The 18,733-nt window shown below is 48.4% G+C and overlaps 1 protein-coding gene across 2 annotated transcripts; it reads left to right on the top strand.

The window, feature by feature from the left end:
• The first annotated feature begins 12,791 nt into the window (after positions 1-12,791).
• On the top strand, positions 12,792-15,476 carry KCNA7 (potassium voltage-gated channel subfamily A member 7). Of its 2 annotated transcripts, XM_029207137.1 has the most exons (3): positions 12,798-12,835; positions 12,871-13,474; positions 14,475-15,331. In XM_029207137.1, the coding sequence occupies exons 2-3, from the start codon at positions 12,920-12,922 to the stop codon at positions 15,291-15,293; spliced, it is 1,374 nt and encodes a 457-aa protein (XP_029062970.1). In that variant the 5' UTR covers positions 12,798-12,835; positions 12,871-12,919; the 3' UTR covers positions 15,294-15,331. The 2 variants fall into 2 exon arrangements, with proteins under 2 accessions (XP_029062961.1, XP_029062970.1); XM_029207128.1 differs by having other exon boundaries at positions 12,792-13,474; positions 14,475-15,476.
• Positions 15,477-18,733: the final 3,257 nt, after the last annotated feature.

Below are 18,733 nucleotides of genomic sequence, written 5' to 3'. Positions count from 1 at the left end.
GGTACACGGGCCTCTCACTGTTGTGGCCTCTCCCGTTGCGGAGCACAGGGTCCGGACGCACAGGCTCAGCGGTCATGGCTCACGGGCCCAGCCACTCCGCGACATGTGGGATCTTCCCGGACTGGGGCACGAACCTGCGTCCCCTGCATTGGCAGGCAGACTCTCAACCACTGTGCCACCAAGGAAGCCCAGGGCTACTCTTCATTGTGGTGCACAGGCTTCTCATTGCGGTGGCTTTTCTTGTTGCGGAGCATGGGCTCTAGGCGCGTGGGCTTCAGTAGTTGTGGCTCACAGGCTCTAGAGCGCAGGCTCAGTAGTTGTGGCGCACGGGCTTAGCTGCTCCGCGGCATGTGGGATCTTTCTGGACCAGAGCTCGAACCCTTGTCCCCTGCATTGGCAGGGAGATTCTTAACCACTGCGCCGCCACCAGGGAAACCCCACAAGAGCTTTTAAAGGGGAGTTTCAGGGATGTATAGGCAGAGGGAGGGGGCTACATGCAGAACGCCACAGTCAGCTTTGACAATTAGCTTGGAATTGGTCATTGGTGGTCTGACCAGCATCATCTTGATTGTTTTAAGTACGGTTAGTCTCCAGTTCCAGAGTCAGTTTGTTCCCATTTCTTTGAGGCCAGTTCTCAGAATAGTGGAAGATGAAGCAGCTTATGTCAGGGCTACAGTCTGGTTATCATGTAGTTAACTTCTTCCACCTGGTGGGGGTTTTGGTATCTGCAAAACATCTCAAAGGAGATGACTCAAAATATTATCAAGAGCCCTTGAGGAGGAACTAAAGGTCCTTAACTTTGTTTAATGACTAAACAATTATTATTTTGTCCTGTTTGACTGCTTTTCTTTGCTTCTGCATTTTTTTCATTTTTCTGATGAAATTTATTCTTTGGCTAAAGTTTTTTACAGACAGAAAGCAGGCGGAGGACATGGAGAGGGGGTCTGTTCTGGGAAGACCCCATAGGGTCCTGCCCCGTTACAATAACAGTGAGGTGGAAAGAAGTGGTAAGATTCAGGATCTATTGTGAAGGTAGATCTCACTCAGTTACTATAGAAGTGGAATTAGAGTGTATGGAAAAGAGGGACGTTAAAAATAATTCCTAGAGGAAATTAAGGAGACAGCTAAATGCAACGTGGGATCCTGGATTAGATTCTAAACCGTAAAAAGAACATTAGTGGAAAATTGTTGAGATTCAAATGAGGTCTGTACCATTGGTTAATGGTATTATACCCTTGTTAATTTCCTGACAAATAATTGTACTATGGTTATGTAAGTTGACGTTGGTGAAAACTGGGTGAAGGATATATGGGAACTCTGTACTATTCTTTGCACCTTTTCTGTAAGTCTGAAACGATTTAAAAGTTACAAGTTTAAAGAAAAAATTTTAATGAAGCTAATCTTCCCTTAATAATAATAAAGGGTTAGATTTTCATACTAAACGAAGTAAGCCAGACAGAGAAAGACAAATATCATATGATATCACTTATATGTGGAATCTAAAAAAGTGATACAAATGAACCTATTTACAAAGCAGGAAGAGACCCACAGATATAGAAAAACAAATATACAGTTATCGAAGGGGAAAGGCGAGGAGGGTTAAATTAGGAGTTGGGGTTAACATATACACACTACTATATATAAAATAGATAACCAACAAGGACCTACTGTATAGCATAGGGAAGTATACTCAATATTTTGTAATAACCTGTAAGGAAAAATCATCTAAAAAAGAATCTCTCTATATACGTATACATGTATAACTGAATCACTTTGCTGTACACTGAAGCTAACACAAGATTGTAAGTCAACTACACCTAAATAAAAAAAAATAATAATCCTCACTCCTAGATTTGTAGGCTAAGCAACTGGGTAATTGGTGGTGCCACTGATTTACAGAGGGAAGACATGGGGAAGAGTGGAATTGTTGAGGAGGACTTCTGGGTTTGGACACGTCAAAGATGTCTGTTTGACACTCAAGTGGAGCTGTGGAGTTGAAAGTTGGAAGATATGGCAATCACGGAAGAATTTGGGCCTGGAAACCTAGATTTGGGAATCATTGGAGTAGACGTAGTATTTGAAGCCATGTGACTGAATGAACTCAGTTAGGAGAGGAGAGAAGGGGAAGACATCTGAGGACCAAGTCCCAAGGCCCTCCATCAGAATTCAGATAAAGCAAGAAGACCCGGCAAAGGAGACTGAGTAGGAGTGATCACAAATGTAGGAGAAAAACCAGGAGAGTTGGGTGTCCAGGAAGCCAAGAAGGAAAGTGCTTCAAGAAGGAGGCAGTGTTGGGCTTCCCTGGCGTGTAGTGGTTAAGAATCCGCCTGCCAATGCAAGGGACACGAGTTCAATCCCTGGTCCTGGAAGATCCCACATGCCGCGGAGCAACTAAGCCCGTGAGCCACAACTACTGAGCCTGTGTGCTGCAACTACTGAAGCACACACGCCTAGAGCCAGTGTTCCGCAACAAGAGAAGCCACAGCAATAAGAAGCCCACGCACTGCAATGAAGACCCAACGCAGCCAAAAAACAATTATTAAATAAATAAAAATTTAAAAAAAGGAGGCAGTGTCAAGATATGGAAGCAATCTACGTGTCCATCAGCAGATGAATGGATAAAGAAGACGTGATGTATATATACAACAGAATACTACTCAGCCATAAAGAGGAATGAAATTTTGCCATTTGCTGCAACCTGGATGAACTTGGAGGGCATTATGCTAAGTGAAATAAGTCAGACAAAGACAAATACTGTATGATATCACTTATATGTGGAGTCTGAAAAATACAGCAAACTAGCGAATATAATAAAAAAGAAGCAGATTCACAGACATAGATAACAAACTAGTGGCTACCAGTGGGGAGAGGGAAGGGGGCAGGGACATGATAGGGGTAGGGGGGAAAAAGGGTTATTATGGGACGATATGAAATCACTTGTGTGAAACTTTTGAAAATTGTAAAGCACTATAGAATTTAAAGAATCTTTCACTCAATAAAAAAAAGAAAAAAGGAGGAGGATGGACCTAGAGATTATCAATACTAAGTGAAGCAAGTCAGACAGAGAAAGACAATTATCACATGATATCACTCATATGTGGAATCTAATTTTTAAAAAATGATACAAATGAACTTACTTACAAAACAGAAACAGACTCACAGATTGCGAAAACAAATTTATGGTTACCAAAAGGGAAACATGGCGAGGAGGGATAAATTAGGAGCTTGGGATTAACATACACACACTACTATATATAAAATAGATAACCAACAAGGACCTACCATATAGCACAGGGAACTCTACTCAATATTCTGTAATAAACTATATGGGGAAAGAATCTGAAAAAGAATGAATATATGTGTATGTATAACTGAATCACTAAGTTGTATACCTGAAACTAACACGTTGTAAATCAACTATACTCCAATAAAAATTTTTTTAAAAAGAACACAGGAAAAGAAAAAAGGAGGAAGAAGAGGCAGTGTTCAGAGTGTCTAATGCTGCTGAGAAATGCAGAAACATAAGGACTGAGGTTTGGCTACCATAGATGACCTTGACTAAACAATGGGAGATGAAACAGAGACCTCAGGTAGGGAAAAATTTTTAGAGAAGTTTTGCTACAAAGGGAACAGAGAGAGGTGATAATAGAAGGAGAGGGAAGTGGAGTCAAGGAAGGTTGGGTTTTGGGTGTTTGGGTTTTTTTGGCCACGCCACACGGCTTGTGGGATCTTAGTTCCCTGACCAGGGATCGAACCCATGCCCCCTGCGTTGGAAGCGCTGAGTCCTAACCACTGGACCTCCAGGGAATTCCTTTTTTTTTTTAGGATAGAAAAGATGTTAAGATAGAAGGTCTTATAGCAGAATTATCTGCTGATGGCAAAAAAAAAAAAAATTAAGCATATACTTATCGTAAAACCCAGCAAGCTCACTCTTAGCTACTTATTCAGGAGACCTGAAAACTTATGTTCACACAAAAACATGTACATAATTTTTATAGCAGCTTTCTCCATAATTGCCAAAAACTAAATGAAACTCAAACGTCCTTCATACAGGGAATGGATAAACACATGGGCACACATGCCTTGGAATAGTACTGAATGTTAAGAATGAAAAAGAGTCAACTCTACTTCAATGAAAAATAAAATGGGGCTTCCCTGGTGGCGCAGTGGTTGAGGGTCCGCCTGCCGATGCAGGGGACACGGGTTCGTGCCCCGGTCCGGGAGGATCCCACATGCCGCGGAACGGCTGGGCCCGTGAGCCATGGCCGCTGGGCCTGCGCGTCCGGAGACTGTGCTCCGCAACGAGAGAGGCCACAACAGTGAGAGGCCCGCGTACCGCAAAAAAAATAAATAAATAAAATAAAATAAAATAAAATAAAATGTAGGGACTTCCCTGGTGGCACAGTGGTTAAGAATCCGCCTGCCAGTGCAGGGGACACGGGTTCGAGCCCTGGTCCGGGAAGATTCCACGTACTGCGGAACAACTAAGCCCGTGCGCCACAACTAGTGAGCCTGCACACCTAGAGGCCGTGCTCCGCAACAAGAGAAGCCACCGCAATGAGAAGCCTGCGCACCACAACGAAGATTAGACCCCGCTCTCCACAACTAGAGAAAGCCCGCACACAGCAATGAAGACCCAAAGCAGAAAAAAATAATTAATTAATTAATTTAAAAAAAAAAACGTAAAGGAAAGAGCTACTGATACACACAACAGGAATGAATCTTCCATGCATTATGCTAAGTGTAAGAAGCCATACTGAAAAGGCTACATATCCTATGATTTCATTTACACTTGACCCTTGAACAACACGGGTTTGAACTGCGCAGGTCCACTTATACGTGGATTTTTTTCCCGTAGTCAATACTGCAGCACTATAGGATCCGGTTGGTTGAATTCCTGAATGCAGAACCGTGGATATGGAGGAACCACAGTACTCAGATTTTTCAATTGCGTGGACTGTCAGCACCCCTGTCCGACCTGCAGCATTGCTCAAGGGTCAACTATATTTGACATTCTGGAAAAGGCAAAACTACAAGAACAGAGGGAGAGAAAACAGAGCAGTTGTTTCCAAGAGCTGGAAGTGGGGGAGGCAGCTGACTACAAAGGGAAGGAGGGAACTTGGGGGGAAGGATGGAAGGTCCTATATCTTTACTATAGTGGCAGTTACACTGTTTGCCAAAATTCATAGAAGTGTACATGTAAAGGGTCAATTTTATTGTATGAGAATTAAATCTCAATAAACTCGACCAAACCAAAAAACTGGCTTCCCCAAATTAATTCATTAATGACAAAGGGAAAAAATAATAACTTTATAATGGAGAAACCCAGCAGACACTAGCCTAACCAAGTGATCAAAATTAATGTCACCGGTGATAAGATATAGCAACATGATGTGCCCCCAATATGATGTGATGAGAAGGGTACTTCAACTGTGTGGCATCCTCCCTCCCCGCAAAAAACTATAATCTCAATCTTATCAAGACAAGACAATGCAAGAAAAATGCAAATTGAGGGACAGTCTGCAAAGTAACTGACCAGTATTCTTCAAAAGTGTTGAGGTCATTAAAGACAAGGAAAAAGTAAGAAACGATTGCAGAATTGCAGGAGGCTAAGGGGACATGACAGTTAAATGCAATGTGGTACCCTGGGCTGGATCCTAGAAGAAAGAAAGGAAATTAGTGGGGAAATGGAGGCAATTGGAACGTCATTTAGTCAACAGCATTTGTACCAGTGTCAATTTCTCCATTTTAACAAATGAACCTTGGCAATGTAAGACGCTAACATTAGGGGAAACTGGGTGAAGGATATCACGAATTCTCTGTGCTATCTTTGCCACACTTTTGTAAGTCTGAAAATATTTCAAAATTAAAAGTAAAGCAAAGAAAAAAGATCTTATTATAACACAGGAATGACAACCTGATACAGAGGAATAGGAGAAACTGACATTGAAATTGACATAACACGTCTGCGTTAGTTTCCTAGTGGCTGCTGTAACAAATTACCACAAACTTAGTGGCTTAAAACAATACACATTTATTACCCTACAGTTCTGGAGGTTGGAATTCTTAAATGGGTCCACAGGGCTGTGTTCCTTCTGGAGGCTCTAGGACAGAAGTCATTTCCTTGTTTGCTTTCTCCAGCTTCTAGGGGCTACCTATATTCCCTGGCTCATGGCTCTTCCCTCCAGCTTCACAGTCAGCAAAGTAGCATCTTTCTCCTCTCTGATCTCTACTTTTTTTGTTTTTTCATTTTTAATTACTATTATTTTTTGTCTTTTATCTTCTTTTCCCCCGGTACCATGCACAGCATGCAGGATCTTAGTTCCCCGACCAGGGATCAAACTCGTGCCCCCTGCAGTGGAAGCGTGGAGTCTTAACCACCTGGCCACCAGGGAAGTCCCCATTTTTAAGTATTTTCTATTTTATTTTAATTTCTTACCTGTACATCTATGCTCACATCATCTAACAATCTGACCTTCCTACCTCCTTCTTGTAAAGACCCTCGTGATTACCTTGGGGCCACCGAGGTCACCTGGGATAATCTCCCCAACTCAAGAGCCTTAATTTAATCACACCCACAAAGTCCCTTTTGTCATATAGTATTGGGTTGGCCAAAAGGTTCATTCGTTTTTTTCCGTAAGATGGCTCTAGTAGCACTTAGTTGCTTTAACTTCATTTGAAACAATTTTGTTAGATTTTATGTGACAGCTTGTCATATCAGCGTGCATTTAAAAAAAGACGTATCAAAACTGGTGAATTTTTGTGTAGCCATTTTAATATTGAAGATGGAAGAAAAAAAGCAACATTTTCGGCATTTTATGCTTTATTATTTCAAGAAAGGTAAAAACGCAACTGAAACGCAAAAAAAAAAGATTTGTGCAGTGTATGGAGAAGGTGCTGTGACTGACTGAACATGTCAAAAGTGGTTTGTTAAGTTTCGTCCTGGAGATTTCTCGCTGGACGATGCTCCACGGTCCGGTAGACCAGTTGAAGTTGATAGCGATCAAATCGAGACATTAATTGAGAACAATCAACATTACACCACGCAGGGCTTCCGTGGTGGCGCAGTGGTTAAGAATCCACCTGCCAATGCAAGGGACACGGATTTGAGCCCTGGTTCAGGAAGATCCCACATGCTGCGGAGCAACTAAGCCCGTGCGCCACAACTACTGAGCCCATGTGCCACAGCTACTGAAGCCCGTGTGCCTAGAGCCCCTGCTCTGCAACAAGAGAAGCCACCGCAATGAGAAGCCCACGCACTGCAACGAAGGGTAGCTCCCACTCGCCACAACTAGAGAAAGCCCATGCACAGCCGCAAAGACCCAACACAGTCAAAACAAACAAATAAATAAAATTCAAAAAATAAAACAAAACAAGACATTATACCACACGGGAGATAGCTGACACTGAAAATATCTAAATCAAGCGTTGAAAATCATTTGCACCAGCTTGGTTATGTTCATCCCTTTGATGTTTGGGTTCCACATAAGTTAAGCGAAAAAAACTTGCTTGACTGTATTTCTGCATGTGATTCTCTACTTAAACGTAACGAAAACGTTCCGTTTTTAAAACAAATTGTGACGGGCAATGAAAAGTGGATACTGTACAATCATGTGGAACGGAAGAGATCATGGAGCAAGTGAAATGAACCACCGCCAACCACAGCAGGGGCTGGTCTTCATCCAAAGAAGGTGATGCTGTGTATATGGTGGGATTGGAAGGGAATCCTCTATTATGAGTTCCTTCTGGAAAACCAAATGATTAATTCCAACAAGTACTGCTCCCAATTAGACCAAATGAAAGCAGCACTCGACGAAAAGCGTCCAGAATTAGTCAACAGAAAACACATAATCGTCCATCAGGATAACACAAGACTGAATGTTTCTTTGATGACCAGGCAAAAACTGTTACAGCTCGGCTGGGAAGTTCTGATTCATCCACCATATTCATATTCACCAGTCATTGCACCTTCGGATTTACATTTATTTCGGTCTTTACAAAATTCTCTTAATGGAAAAAATTTCAGTTCCCTGGAAGACTGTAAAAGGCACCTGGAACAGTTCTTTGCTCAAAAAGGTTAAAAGTTTTGGGAAGATGGAATTATGAAGTCGTCTGAAAAATGGCAGAAGGTAGTGGAACAAAAAGGTGAATACGTTGTTCAATAAAGTTCTTGGTGAAAATGAAAAATGTATCTTTAAAAACCAAAGGCACGGGCTTCCCTGGTGGCGCAGTGGTTGAGAGTCCGCCTGCCGATGCAGGGAACATGGGTTCGTGCCCCGGTCCGGGAAGACCCCACATGCCGCGGAGCGGCTCGGCCCGTGAGCCATGGCCGCTGAGCCTGCGCGTCCGGAGCCTGTGCTCCGCGACGGGAGAGGCCACAACAGTGAGAGGCCCGCGTACCGCAAAAAAACCCAAAAACCAAACAAAAAAAAAAAACCAAAGGCACTTTTTGACCAGCCCAACATATTCAAAGGTTCTGGGAATTAGGACTTACGACTTGGACATCTTCCGGGGGTGGGGGTGGGACATCATTCTGCCTCGCATATTAATGATACAAGAGAATTAGGAGTGATGACAGGAGCTGAGTCTGCAGGCGGGACAGAGAGATGGGACCCAGGACACAAGGCGAGAGGTTGGTCTTGGATTGGGAGGGACAGATGAAAAGCAGAGCATCTGGGCAGCTGATAGAATGGGCTGTGGGAAGATGAAGTGTCTGGTAGCCTCTACGCTTTCAGAAGAATGAGTGAGGGAATCAGCTGATTGAAGGTGGAGGACCAGGGTGTGGTGGGGATTTGAGGAGAATGAAGATGGGGAATGGCCATCTTGTGGGGGGGTGGGTGCTGAGTGTACCTTCATGAAGGACACAGAGCAGGGTCACAGGAGGGCTGGGATTTGGGATCCAGCCTCCCTCAGAGCCCCCTGGGAAGGCACAGAGTGGGTGAGAGGATTTACTAGGGTTGGGGTTTCACCCCAACAGTGCCCTGGAGGGGATCATAGGCAAAGAAGGGAAAGACATCCAAAGGAGAGTGACTTTATGGGGGACCGTGGAACGGTGGAAGCAGGGGGAAGAGGGAAGGGAGGACAAGATGTGGGGAGTCAAAGATAATGAGAATCTAATGGGGTCAATGCATTGTACTGCTGGTGGGCTTGAAAGTTGGCTTTATTTTTCTTTATTTATTTTTGCTGCACCCCCATAGCTTGCAGAATCTCAGTTCCCCGACCAGGGATTGAACCCCAGGCCATGGCAGTGAAAGACAAGAATCCTAACCACTAAGCCACCAGGGAACTCCCTTGAAAGTTTTTTTCTTAAATTTGGTTGGTGGGAAAAGGGAGTGCATGGACAGAGAATGGGATGATAAAAATAGAGTTTGCCTACTGTGTAGCACAGGGAACTATATTCAGTATGCTGTGATGAACCATAACGGAAAAGAAGAGGAAAAAGTATATTTATGTATAACTTTATGTGCTGTGCAGCAGAAATTGACATTGTAAATCAACTATACTTGAATAAAATAATTTTTTCAAAAAAGATGAGGAAATCAACTAAACTCCCATAAAAAACAAACAAAAAAGAGGAAGAAAAAAATAGTTTGGGGAGTTCCCTGGCGGTCCAGTGGTTAGGACTTGGCACTTTCACTGCTGTGGCCCAGGTTATCCCGCAAGCCGTGCCGTGTGGCCAAAAAAAAAAAAAAGTTTTAAGGGTGTGTAGTTACCGATAATGACAAGGACAAGGGTATGACCGAGGAAGTGGGTGGCACAATCAAGGGGGACAGATAGATACGGGTGTAGTTTCTTTGGGAGGAAAACAAAAATTGCCTAAAATTGATTGCAGTTTTGCATGCAAAACTCTTATGAATATAGGAAGAACCATTGTGTATATACCTTATTTTTAAAAATTATTTTATTTTAAATTTATTTAAAAAAAAATTTGGCTGCGTTGGGTCTTCATTGCTGCGCGTGGGCTTTCTCTAGTCGTGGCGAGTGGGGGCTGTTCTTCCCTGTGGTGCGCGGGCTTCTCATTGCAGTGGTGTCTAAGCACGTGGGCTTCAGTAGTTGCAGCATGCAGGCTCAGTAGTTGTGGCTCGAGGGCTCAGTTGCTCTGAGGCATGTGAGATCTTTTCCAGACCAGGGGTCGAACCCGTGTCCCCTGCATCGGCAGGCGGATCCTTTTTTTTTCTCTTTTTTTTTTTTTTCGGTACGCGGGCCTCTCACTGTTGTGGCCTCTCCCGTTGCGGAGCACAGGCTCCGCGGCCATGGCTCACGGGCCCAGCCGCTCCGCGGCATGTGGGATCTTCCCGGACCAGGGCACGAACCCGTGTCCCCTGCATCGGCAGACGGACTCTCAACCACTGCGCCACCAGGGAAGCCCTGCAGGCGGATTCTTAACCACTGCACCATCAGGGAAGTCCCATGTCGTATACTTTAAACGAATGAACTGTATGGTATGTGAATTGTAGCTCAATAAAACTGTAAAAAAGGAAGGAAGGAAGGGGGCTGGGATAGATCAGAGGGCAAGATGGATGGAAATGATGGGTTCAGAGTACCAAGAGGCCACGTGTGGATTATCTAGTATCATGGTGTGTGTTAACAAACCACCCAAAGACTTTATGACTGAAAACAATAAAGATCATTTATCTCACTCACAAGTCTGCAAGCTGGGCAGGGCCTCGGGGAGAAGGCTTATCTCTCCTCCACGGGGTAGCCTGGCTGGGGCAGGAGGATGTGCTTCTAAGATGGCTCACTCACGTGGCTGCAGGCTGGTGCTGGGGATGAGCTGTGAGTTTAGTAGCCTAGAGTCCTCTCCACATGGGCCTTGTCATCTAGTCTGCACAAGTGTCCCAAGGAAAAGAGTGGGGTGGAACGTTGCCTTTTATGACCCAACCTCGGAAATCACACTGCGTCTCTTCCAAGGTGGTCTGTTAGTTGAGGGTCTCACCAAAGGCTGGAGAATGGACTCCACAAGATAGGGTGTGACATGGCTTGGACAAAAAATATGGTCCTTTTTGGAAAAGACAACCGGGTACAGGCCAGGTTTTAGCAGAATCATCTATATGGGGATATTGAAATTATTAAGAATTATGACAGTCGTTTTAGAGTGATGGATATAGAGCCAGGATTGAAAATCTTCCATGAAAGAGTGGGAGTGGGCAGAAGGGAAAGAGATGAGTTCTTTAGGGAAGGTTGGGAAGAGGTGTCCATGGATAACTTGAGCTTCAAAGGAGCTGAGGGAGGGAGAATTGTCTGGAAGTGGCAAGAAGGAGTGCCCACCTCCAGGCTCAGTGGTAGGAGGGTGTTAAGAGATAAGGTTGCAGGCAGGAGAAATCGGTGCACACACAGCATTCAGAAACCTACAAAGAGGGATCTCTGTGGGCTCTGAGAATGAGAAAAAAAAGAGAAAGGAGACCAGAAAGAAGGGAACAGTCCAGAGAGATGGGGAGACAGAGACCCAGACACGGGTAGGGCCAAAGACCATGAAAGAAAGGGACACAGACACAGAAAGAGGGAAACAGAAATCCAGATGGATGGTGACATAGCATCCCAGAAAGAAATTGTAGACAGGAAGAGAAAGTGCCAGAATTCCTAGAGGGTTAAAACCTTCAGTGTCTCTCTCTACTCCCCCAGCAGAGGGCGCCCGGGGCCTCATTCCCTGGAGTCCGGGTGTCCAATTCCCACGACTTCCCGCCAAGCACATCGGATGGGGCTATTTTTACCCCGTGTCATAGGACACCGGTGGCTGGAAGGCCATCGTCTGTCTGTCCTTTGGTCCCTTCGAGTGACCCTGCGGCATTTCCCCAGCCCACCCCTGACCTGTTCCTGGCAGGCCTGGTCTCCTTTTGCACTATTCAGGGCTGCAGCTCAGGCCTTGCTGGGTCTAAGAAAGTCTGGCAGAGAATCCAGGTGGAGACCCGGCGGGTGAGGGTAGGGGCAACCCGAGCGAGGGCACCCCATGTGGGGGGCACATGCTCAGGGTTTAGAGCTGCTGGAGCATCCCCAGGATGGGGAAACCACCAGGACAATGGCAGAGACAACCTAGGGTGAATGTCAGAGAGAGATTCAGAGATATGACTCGGGAGAGGCTCGGTCCTCCAGAGGCCCTGAGACAGAGACTTGCAGTAATTCAGAGAAACAGGGAAAGAAAGATACCCAAAGGGGAGACCCAGAGAATCCCAGGGACAGAGACACAGTGGGCTGAGAGGTAATGAGAGAGAAGAGACCCAGAGAGACAAGAAGCAGAGAGACCCAGACAGAGGGGAAAGACAGAGACCAAGAGAGACAAGAAAGAAACAGAGATAGAGATACAAGAATATAAGAAAGACGGAGATTCGGAGAGACCAAGACACAGAGACTGACGGGAATCCCCAGACACAGATGACCCTAGAACGGCAAAGCTCAGGGATAAATGACCCATAGAGATACTCAGAGATAAAACCCCGAGATCAGAGATACAGTCAGACCCAAAGTGAAGACAGAGCCAGACACAGAGACATACAAAAAGAACGAGAGAGAGAGACAAAGAGATGGAAATTTGTGACTCGAACAGAGCGGCTCAGATACTCATAAAAACATAGACGAGAGACATACACGGAAACCCGGAGAGACGCAGGACAGAGATCTCAGGCGATGGAGAGACAGAGTGAAAGGAACCCCGAAGGCCAGGTGGACCCGGAGAAAGCGCAGCGCCGCGTCGCCTGGGGGTAAAGGGAGGGCGCCCCGGCAGAGGGCGCCCGGCCGCCCTCTGCCCCGCCGGGGTCACGGCGCCCCCTCCCCCGCGTCCTGGCCGCACGGCCGGGCTATTTTTACGCGTGGACACCGGACACCAGGCTGGGGCGGCGGCGGCGGCGGCGGCCGAGGCGGGGCCGGGCCGGGTCGGGCGTCGGGGCCACACGTCCGTCCGCGGGTCGCCGGGGCTGCGCGCACCATGGAACCCGGGTGCCCGCAGCCGTGCGGCTGCTGCGAGCGAGTGGTGCTCAACGTGGCTGGGCTGCGCTTCGAGACCCGGGCGCGCACGCTGGGCCGCTTCCCGGACACGCTGCTCGGGGACCCGGTACGCCGCAGACGTTTCTACGACGGCGCGCGCCGCGAGTACTTCTTCGACCGGCACCGGCCCAGCTTCGACGCGGTGCTCTATTACTACCAGTCGGGCGGGCGCCTGCGGCGGCCGGCGCACGTGCCGCTCGACGTCTTCCTGGAGGAGGTGGCCTTCTACGGGCTAGGCGCCGCAGCGCTAGCGCGCCTGCGCGAGGAGGAGGGCTGCCCCTTGCCATCGGAGCGCCCCCTGCCCCGCCGCGCCTTCGCGCGCCAGCTCTGGCTGCTCTTCGAGTTCCCCGAGAGCTCGCAGGCCGCGCGCGTGCTCGCCGTTGTCTCAGTGCTCGTCATCCTCGTCTCCATCGTCGTCTTCTGCCTCGAGACGCTGCCCGACTTCCGCGACGACCGCGACAACTCGGGGCTCGCCGCGGTGGCTGCAGCTGGCCCGGTGAGGGGGCGGGGCCTGCGTGTGGAGAGGCGGGATTTGGGAGGAGCTGGACGAGGTCCACGGGGTCCTGGCCAATTATAAAGTGGGGTAAGGGGCAATGGGAGGTGGGGCCTCTCAGGAAGGTGGGGCCTGGCTGTGGATAGGCAAGGCATTGGGGGCCTGGTTGGAAGACCTGACCAATCAAAGGTGGGCAAAGGCCTGTGAGAGGTGGGCAAGCCAGGGACGGCGCCAGACCTGGGAACCCTACATTAAATCCTGGGCTGGGGGCGGGAAAGGTGTAGCTTAATGGGGCGGGGCCTGAGGATCTAAATAGGAGGACCTGCCTTTTCAGAAGGCGTGCGCTGAGGTAGGTGAGAAACCCGGCTTTTGGAGGGCAGGAGCACTGGAGGACAGGTGTATTAAGAAATCAAAACTGAGGGATAAGGAGAGACTGAAAAATTGGGGGTCTATACGGCTGGCAGTAACCAATGGGAAGGATGGGCTGGAGGTAGTGAGATCTGGGACCTGAAGAAAGCCGCCGAGGGAGCTGCAGATGGAGGGGTGGGGCCTGAGGATTGGGGCAAAAGGAATCCATCATAAAGAAAGTTGAGCTGAGGGCCGTGAGGGGAGGGGCCCGGGTTTTGGCATAAGGATAAAGTGTTTAACCATTATGGTCCAGGCTGGGTTTGGGGAGGGCAGGGCACAAGGGAGTGGGGCCAGGATAGGGACCCTCCCCATCTGGAAATTCAACTCTGGGGGTGGGATTTTGGGAGGGAAGAGATTGAGCCCTACTCAAGCATTATTTCAGGAGGCCCTGCCAATGAAGGATCAGGGACCCTAAAGTCAGCCTTCCCTGGGGGTCCCGAGAAGGAGTGTACTACAGCTAGGTCACCGGGGTTCTGGGGCCAGCAGCTATTGACCAATTTGTAAAGAAGTAGTTGAATATTTAAACAGGAAATATGGCCATTCCAGTGCGTCCCAGCCCTGGCATGGTCCTCCCTGAACCCCTTCCTCTCTGCAGTTTCCGGCTCGGCTGAACGGCTCCAGCCCAGTGCCTGGACCCCCACCTCGCTTGCCCTTCGATGACCCGTTCTTTGTGGTGGAGACATTGTGCATCTGTTGGTTCTCCTTCGAGCTGCTGGTGCGCCTGGCAGCCTGCCCAAGCAAGACAGCCTTCTTCAAGAACGTGATGAACCTCATCGATTTCGTGGCCATCCTGCCTTACTTTGTGGCACTGGGTACCGAGCTGGCCCGGCAGCGGGGGGTGGGCCAGCCAGCCATGTCACTGGCCATCCTGCGAGTCATCCGACTGGTACGCGTCTTCCGCATCTTCAAGCTGTCCCGGCACTCAAAGGGCCTGCAGATCTTGGGCCAGACCTTAAGAGCCTCCATGCGAGAGCTGGGCCTCCTCATCTTCTTCCTTTTCATTGGTGTGGTCCTCTTCTCCAGCGCAGTCTACTTTGCTGAGGCCGACCGGGCAGACTCCCATTTCACCAGCATCCCTGAGTCCTTCTGGTGGGCAGTGGTCACTATGACCACAGTTGGCTATGGAGACATGGCGCCCGTCACTGTGGGCGGCAAGATAGTGGGCTCTCTGTGCGCCATTGCCGGCGTGCTGACCATTTCCCTACCTGTGCCAGTCATTGTCTCCAACTTCAGCTACTTTTACCACCGGGAGACAGATGACGAAGAGGCTGGGATGTACAGCCACGTGGACACGCAGCCCTGTTGCCCACTGGAGGGCAAGGTCAATGGGGGGTTTGTGGATCGAGAGGTTCCTGAGCTCCCACCTCCACTCCTCTGGGCTCCCCCTGGGAAACACATGGTCACCGAAGTGTGAGGACAGTTGAGGTCTGCAGAACCTCACATTTCCTTGGAGGGAGGGAGGGAGGGAAGGGAGGAAGGAAAGTTGGGGGGAGGGTGTTGGGTTTAGGAAGAACTAAGTTAAGTGGTAATGAGTTGGGGAACACTAAGTCTTATTGGGTCTTGAGTTGTGGATTGGTAGCTCCTGTGGGTACCTCCTTAGGTGACAGTGAATGGCAATGGGTTATGCTGATTTGAGGGGGAGGCTCCATCGGTTTGTATTGCGTTGGGTTGTGTAAAGCTTGGGGTAGTGTTGAGATAGGTTTTGTCACATAATTTTGTGAGTTTCTTAGTTCCATGTTGGGTCGGGTTGGGTTACGAGTGTAGGTGAGTCTTGTCCAAGTGCATTATGCAGGATTCTGTGGTTTTATGAGTCCCCTAGGGCCATGTTGGATCAAGTAAGGTGGTCATCCACGGCACTGTTGGGACTGATTGTGTGTTCATGCATGGCACTGTAGAGTTGGGTTGAGACACTGGAAACTGCGTGGCTTTGTGATTCTTCTAGGGCCATGTTATTTTAAGTTCTGTGAACTTGTGAGTCATGTAGAAATACGAAGAGTCATGTGATAGAATGTGAGCTTTCTAGGTCATATGAGGTTAAGTTGGGTTGGAATGTATGAGCATAGGAGTCTTTCAGGGTTCTGTTGTGTTGAACTGTGTAGAGTTATATGGCTATAAGTTTGTCGGGGCTACAATGAGTTGAGTCGTAATGAGTTGTATAATCATGTGAACCTCGTAGGACCAGTTCAGTTGGGTCATACAACTGTTTGATTTGGGTTACATCAAGTTCCGTCCTTGAGTCCTGTAGGAACGTTGGGTTGAGCTGGACTGTATGTATGAGCACCACAGGGCCATACTGGTTTGTTTTGCATTTAGTGGTAGCGCCAGGACCCAAGGATAACAGCACTGGGAAGGAATCATGTGTCAAGGAGTGAATATGGTATGTGGACTCTAGGAGACCAACTGAACTGGCTTGCCCAGTGTCATCCCTATAAGGGGCAGGGCTAAGTTCTGTATTTGTAGATTCAGTTGGTCACACAGAAGGCTTCTAGGTGAACTTGGAAGATGTAGATGCCCCTTCCGTTTACCCCACACCTGCTTTGTTTTGCCATTCAAACCCCTTCTCTGTCTTCCCATAGAGTTTTCCTTCAAGACATGGAGATCAGAGCCACAAGGGAAGGGGAAAGGGGGAGAAACTGTACTCTGTTCAGACATGATGGGGGGATAGAAACCCAAAGGAGGGGGACAGAGAGCTGGGGAGGGATAGAGACCCAGAGAAAGAAAGAGAAAGAAACCCCAAGAGGGGAAAAAGACCCAGAGAGAGGGGGAGACAGAGACCCATAGGGGGCAGGTATCAGGCACCCAGAGAGCAAGGGACGGAGACCCAGAGTTGGAAAGAGACCAGAGCACCCCAGAGAAAGAGAACCAAGAAAGAAAAAGGGAGAAAAAGTCAGTGCCCCTGAACCTGAGAGAGATGCACAGTGTATTCCATGGAATCACAAAGGGATCCCAAATCAGGATGCACCACCCTACCCTCCCGCAGCTCAAGAAGTGTGTCAGACAAACTGCAGGGCCCACTCTATCTTCCTGGGGAGAAAGCAGTGTCTCAGAGCATGGGAGTGGCTTCCCAAGGTCGCGTGGCTTGTCCCCGGGGAGGGATGGGGGGCTGGACTTGTGGCCTGTTGCTTGACCCTACATGTCCCCATCAGCCTGCTGGTCTGCACAGGACTTCCCGAGTCTAACAGCCTCATTTCTCACAAATGAAGAAACTAAGGCTCGGGGGAGGTGGGGGGTTACCCAAGGTCAGAGGTCTTTCAGTACTAAAAGGGCATTTGGAGGAGAAAGAAGAGGAGGATGGTTACATCACTAACATATATAGGGCTGCCTGTGTGCCAGGTGACTTTCAAAGTACTTGTATTCATTTATTAAAATCCATCCAGTGGTTTACAGAGAGTTGTTGTTATTTTTAGCTAGGAAACCACCCCCCTTTCTTTTTTGGTCAAATGAAATCTCACTTAGGAGCACCAGTGTGATGCATCAGAGGGTGTGAACTGGTTTGAGGAGTCTCTCTTGACAACTCAGAATGTGGCTAACAAATTCCGTTTGGAAACCCCTGATTTAATCCAACCACCTTTTTACACAGAGAGATAGAAGAAGGTACAGATGATAAGTGTTTGATAAAGGTTGAAAATAATGTAACCTTTAAATAATATAACACTTCTCTCCGAGATGGAGAGAAAGGCACATTTGGAAAAGAAACGGAGACAGACAGACCCCCCTCACAGTGACAGACACAGGGCAGAGTCTGGGAGGCAGGCACAGAGCCCAGCACAGGGACCCAAAGAGGAAGAGACACGTGCAGAGAGGACAGAGATACCCAAGGGGAGGAGGGAGAGCAGGAGAGAAGAGGGCGGCGGTCTGGGAGGGGGTAAGAGACAGGAGGGAGGACAAAGACCCATAGAAGGGGGAAGAGACCAGAGAGGAGGGGCCAGAGATCCAGAGAAGAGAGAGGGACAGGGACCCAGACAGAGAGGAGAGGGATACAGAGAGAGGGGGACAGAGACCCAAGGAGAGAGAGGGAGACGGAAACTGTTTCCCATTACTCTTTGAAAACTCACCCCTACTACCCCTTCAGAGACTGAAAGTTGCATAAAGTTCCTCTGGTAGGGCGTGGGGCATGTTGGGTGCTTAGGGGCATGGGAAGCATGGCGAGGTCAGGGAAGTGACCTGAGTGGACACTCAAAGACTGAGAAGCGCCCCTCCTCCACCCCAATAAACAACCGCAGCAGCCTTCTATGTGGCCTTGGCTCGGATGGGGAGAGGTGAGGGGAACACCCTAATCCGGGGACACCCTTCCCGCCACCTTGCCATGCTATATTTAGGCTGAGGGAGGGGTACGGGATGACCCCCCCCACCTCCACGAAGGCAGGTGTCGGCTTTCCTCCTGAAAATAGCTCCAGGGGAGGGGTGAAGCATTAAGTGTGTCCCGGGACTCCAACTCCTGTCTGATCTCCATCTGTCTTAAGGTCTCTCTCTGGGTCTCTGTCCCCCTTGTGGGGTTCTGTTCCCTTTTCTTAGCATGTCTGTCTCCTTTCTCTGCATCTGTGTCTTCTCTCTCTCTCTGGGTTTCTGTCTCCCTCTTTCTCTGGGAGTCTGTCCCCTTTCCCTCTCCATTTTTGTGCCTTTCCCCCACCTCCCTTCATCTGTCACTATTCACTTTCTTTCTCTAAGCAGGTCTTTCTGTTGCCAAATCATATCTTTGTCTATCTCCGGGTCCTGGAATACCTTGAGTTGCTCTTATCTGAACTCAGGACAAGACCCTCTCCCCAGTCCCCACCCAGGAAATTCCAGCAGAGAGGACTTATGTGGGAGAGACCCCCCTCACCCAGCGTCTCCCCGGGGCCTCGGGCCTTATCA

This window comes from Monodon monoceros, unplaced genomic scaffold, assembly GCF_005190385.1.
Source record: "Monodon monoceros isolate NGI ecotype Baffin Bay Population unplaced genomic scaffold, NGI_Narwhal_1 Super_Scaffold_10, whole genome shotgun sequence".
NCBI classification, from domain to species: domain Eukaryota; kingdom Metazoa; phylum Chordata; class Mammalia; order Artiodactyla; family Monodontidae; genus Monodon; species Monodon monoceros.
Note: the sequence above shows the minus strand (reverse complement) of the source record. Positions and strands in the feature narration are given on the sequence as shown.

What these genes read in the sequence shown, in the direction of transcription:
- KCNA7 (XM_029207128.1), top strand. Translation starts at nt 12,920, where the DNA reads ATGGAACCCGGGTGCCCGCAGCCGTGCGGCTGCTGCGAGCGAGTGGTG. An exon ending in CGGTGGCTGCAGCTGGCCCG is followed by an intron (nt 13,475 to 14,474) that starts GTGAGGGGGCGG and finishes TCCTCTCTGCAG; the next exon opens with TTTCCGGCTCGGCTGAACGG.